Source organism: Chenopodium quinoa, unplaced genomic scaffold, assembly GCF_001683475.1.
Source record: "Chenopodium quinoa cultivar QQ74 unplaced genomic scaffold, ASM168347v1, whole genome shotgun sequence".
NCBI classification, from domain to species: domain Eukaryota; kingdom Viridiplantae; phylum Streptophyta; class Magnoliopsida; order Caryophyllales; family Amaranthaceae; genus Chenopodium; species Chenopodium quinoa.
The window spans coordinates 270,988-275,537 of NW_018743732.1; the positions used below are offsets into that span (position 1 = coordinate 270,988).

Sequence of the window (4,550 nt, forward strand, 5' to 3'; positions counted from 1 at the left end):
GAAGATATGGCAAGAGTGAAATCTTCAACGGCAGCACTAGCCCTTGGGCTCCTTCTAATGACCCTTGTAGGGGGTTGTTATGGCAAACTTGAATTCGGCTACTACAAGAAGAGATGTAGCAAAGTCGATGCTGAGGCCATCGTTTACTCCGTTGTTAAGAAGCATTTCGATGAAGATAAAGATACCGTTGCTGATCTTATTCGCTTGCAGTTCCATGATTGTTTCGTTAGGGTGAGTGATCACGACGTTCATTGATAATTTAATATTAATTACAACCTTGTTATGTTTTATGTACGTAAAAGCCCTTATTATGCATGTATTGATTAAAAAAAAATGTAGGGTTGTGATGCATCAATTTTGCTCGAAGGTCAAGGCACTGAGAAAACTGCACCCCCTAATCTAAGTGTTCGTGGTTTTGATATCGTTGAAGAGGCAAAGGTTGCTCTTGATAGACGATGCCCTGGAGTTGTCTCTTGTGCTGACATTATTGTTCTAGCTGCTAGAGATGCTACATACTTGGTAAGCTAAGCATGTTATTAAGCCTTGGAACATTTTCCTTAGCTTAATTGTTTAATTTTGGACTTAAAATTTTTTATTTTGCAATCAGCAAAAAAAAAAAAAAAAAAAAAAGCGCCTTAAAATTAACATGCATTTTGTTTCCTTTTGCTAATTCTACTCTACAGGGTGGAGCATATTGGTACAACGTAGAAACTGGAAGAAAAGATGGTCGTATATCAAAAGCGAGTGAAGCACTTCAGTTGCTTCCAAAGCCAAGTATCCCTGTCCCCCAAGCTGTTCAATTGTTTGCTAAACACGGCTTAAACACCGAGGACTTTGTATACCTTCTAGGTAATTATTCTTGTTCATAGGAGGCATGTAACACACACAAGAGTCCTTGCATAATGAACAATACACTTTCGTATAACTTAATCATACATAACGATATATATATAGTAATATAATCACGTGTGTATTTGTTATACAGGTTGTCATACTGTCGGAACTTCACACTGTAACAATTTCCAAGACCGTCTATACAACTTCCACAATACCGGGAAATCAGACCCAGCCATGTCCAACGGCTTGCTCAAATCCCTAAAGAAGACTTGTCCCCGCAACACCGTGTCTAACAATGAGGCATTCCTTGACCAAACTAAAGGAAGCGAATTCGTTATGGACAATGTTTTCTTCAAGAAAATTATGAAAGGTGAAGGTATTCTTGAAGTTGATCAGCAATTAGCTATTCATCCTTGGACTAAGGACATTGTTAGAAGAGCTGCTGAGGACAATAGCATATTTCCGACTAAAATTGGTCCGGCCATGCGCAAATTGGCCTTAGTCGGAGTTAACACTAATGGTGAGGTTAGACTTGGAACTTGCAAGAAGGTCCGCTATTATTATTAATAACCACATTTTTACTTACATTCTTTTGATTGTACCTCGATTATTTCATTATATTGCTTCAATTTCTTTAGGGTTTTTTGTCTGAATTCATTATGTACTTGTTGAAGTGTTTTTTCACTGTTATACCAATGCAATATTATTAATAAGATTACTATACTTATAGTTGTGTCTTTACTCCCTTGTGAATAATGTGGAGTTTTAAATCTTATGATGAAAAGATGTTTTATATTATCTTGCTATTGATTTTGATAGGAAAAGGTCTAATAATTACTTTTCTCAATTTCCTCTAGATAGAACAAACGGACTGTATGTATTGGCAAAGGGCATGATTATTTTCCTAAGGGTCATGACTCATGAGTGATGACACACATGAAAGAAACATATAATCATAGTATACTAGTATAGCAACTTAGCAAGCCTAACAAGTCCAACACGGTTATTAGGCCCAAAAACATGTGATGAATTTCAGGTTTAAGGTTTTGAGGAAACGAAAAAGGCGAAACAACTACTCCGTAGTACATACAACTCCGTAGAACCTTCCTATTACATACGGAGTATAAAATTTCATGTAACTAAAGGCTTCGCCCTAAGGTGGAAGGTCTCTCATGAGTCATGACTAACCTTTGGACTCCCACATCTGATCCAAGACCTTTGTTTCATTTTTTTTCCAACAATCTACTGCAGCCCATTATTATGTTACTCTATTTTAAGCTTGTATTTCTTGAAATAAGTGAAAATAATGTAAATAGATCGTGACCTTAGAGTTTTATTGTCACCCAATATATATTTATGTCAAATTTTGATCAGTTAGCAAATAAATGTGAAGCACAGGGTGAGGAGGTTTTTGTATAATGACACCACAACTGGCCACAACTACAGACAGAACAACTCACATGGACAAGGATAGTCGTATACATTATACTCATTCACATCTTCCTCAATAACCCCTTTTTTAACTCTTTTTTTCATTCATATGTTCTAGAGAAAATACAAGCTCTATGTTATATGCTCAGAGTATTCAGCAATAATTTAAAGTACACTTCATATTTGATTTTTAAAAGTTTTTTGGTATAAAATTGTACAACTCCTTCGTACATTACTTCCTGTTTGCTTGTGGAGAGTTTGTACTTTGTAGTGCAATTGTGCGAATACTCGGCAAAATCTGAGTCAGATTAAACAAATGAAACACCGATTCAACAATCTACTTAAATAATGGGGAGCCTATTTCAAATGTGGTCTAATTTTACTGTACCTTTTTTTTTTTAATTATTTATGTATATGTAGTACAGTACATTTATTTATATATGTTGCCGGCCTTTGTACTCATTCATCTCAAAAAGTTTACATAGGTTGATAAACAATACGGGTGCTTAACAAAACTTTATTTGAACTTAACTAAATTAATCGAAAAGTACTTCAATTCTACTCCCTTCAATATTGAATGTTTCCACACTTTGACTTTTAGCACAACTTTAACTAGTATTTCTATGCTATTATATAAATATAATGTTAATAAGTACTAACATTTTGGATTTATCTTGTTGCACATTGTTGAAATATCAAAAAAATTCTAATTTATACTAATACATGATTAAAGATATTGATAGCGAAGCTATGATTAACTCAAAACGTGTCAGAATTTTAGGAACACGGGAAGCTAGTAATTAAAACTATGTTAGAACTTATCTTTGTTTTAAATTCAACTTAGATAGCTAGCTTTTATTAACCTTTAAGGCAACTTATTTATTTTTCATGAACTTGTCTTGTCTATGTTAACTTATTACTCCATTCGTGTTTTAATAAGTGTTACACTTTGATCGGCACATAATTTTACGCAATTTAATTGACATAAATAAAATAAGAGGTAAGTGAGGTAATTTAAGTATTAAAAAATGGTATAAAAAATAATGGTGTTAAAAGCATCCACATTGGCTAGCAACACCTCCTTGTAGCTTTGGGTTGCCTCATCATTATTCTCAGACTCCATCATTTAGCTACAACCTCCACAATGACAAGCTACAACCTTTATTCAATTAAAAAAAATATAAATAAAAATAAAAACATATAAACAATAAAAACAAGAGAAAATAAATGCATTAAATAAAATAAAAAATCAATTTATCTAATCAAAGTACTTTGGGTGTAGTGAAACTACATAACTTTACAACCTTTGTAGCTCCACATTGGCTAGCTAGTAGCTCTAACTATTTAGAAATTGCAAGCAAAGACCTTTTATCAACCATTGTGGATGTTCAAATAATTTATTGAAACGTAATGGGTGTGCCGAATTGGTATATTAATGTATATGGATTCTTAGCCCTTCCCCGATCAATTCTTGTTTGATTTTGTTAGATCTGTTATCATTATCGTTGATTGTCAATTGTAGATGACGTATGACTTTAAATGATATATAGTGTCCTTTAGGACTTCTTTAAAAAAAAAAAAAAAAAAAAAAAAAAAAAAAGTATGGAGAGAGTAACTCGAAACCAGTTGCAAAATTTAAGATTTAAGGCTAGACCTGGCAAACGGGTCATTCGAGTCGAGTCTGTGTCGGGTCACTTTCGGATCGGGTTATTTAATTTCAAGTCAACTACACATTCGGGTCGGGTCGGGTCTGTTCGGTTCATACCATTTTTGGGTCGAGTATGTTCGAGTCATATTCGGGTAGGGTCCAAATCGGGTCGTGTCATGTTTGGATTGTTCCATTTGTGAATCAAGCTTAAATCGATAATTTTATATTTTGTTATAATTATAATAAGAACTATCAATTCAATTTATGAGCTTGGCTATGGTTGGAGATAAACAATTTAAGTCATTTTTTGCACCAGCCATTTTAAGTTCAATTAAAAGGCAATTTTAGTTTAGGAAATTTCGGGTATCAGGTTTGTTCGGGTCAACCACTTCGAGTCAACTTTAGGTTGGGTCAATTTCGGATCAGGTTATTTCGAGTATCGGGTCAGTTCGGGTGTCGAGTCAACTCCATTTTCGGGTTGGGTATGAGTCAGGTCGGGTCAATTTCGAATTTCGGATCAATATTTTTGGGTCTATTTCGAGTCACGGGTCGCGTCATCGAGTCATCGGGTTCAGGAATGCCAGCTCTATATAAGGCAACATTAAGCAACGATGTGACTAAAAGAATTACTCAC

The 4,550-nt window shown here is 34.4% G+C and overlaps 1 protein-coding gene across 1 annotated transcript; it reads left to right on the forward strand.

Moving 5' to 3' along the window:
• On the forward strand, positions 1-1,529 carry LOC110684612 (peroxidase 57-like). Its single transcript, XM_021861049.1, has 4 exons — positions 1-231; positions 340-519; positions 684-849; positions 986-1,529. The coding sequence occupies exons 1-4, from the start codon at positions 7-9 to the stop codon at positions 1,402-1,404; spliced, it is 990 nt and encodes a 329-aa protein (XP_021716741.1). The 5' UTR covers positions 1-6; the 3' UTR covers positions 1,405-1,529.
• The last annotated feature ends 3,021 nt before the right edge of the window (positions 1,530-4,550 follow it).

Excerpts from the sequence above, each read along its gene's own strand:
- LOC110684612 (XM_021861049.1), top strand. The coding sequence starts at position 7 with ATGGCAAGAGTGAAATCTTCAACGGCAGCACTAGCCCTTGGGCTCCTT. Across the intron at positions 232-339 it reads TCCATGATTGTTTCGTTAGG|GGTTGTGATGCATCAATTTT; the intron begins GTGAGTGATCAC and ends AAAAAAATGTAG. Across the intron at positions 520-683 it reads CTAGAGATGCTACATACTTG|GGTGGAGCATATTGGTACAA; the intron begins GTAAGCTAAGCA and ends TCTACTCTACAG.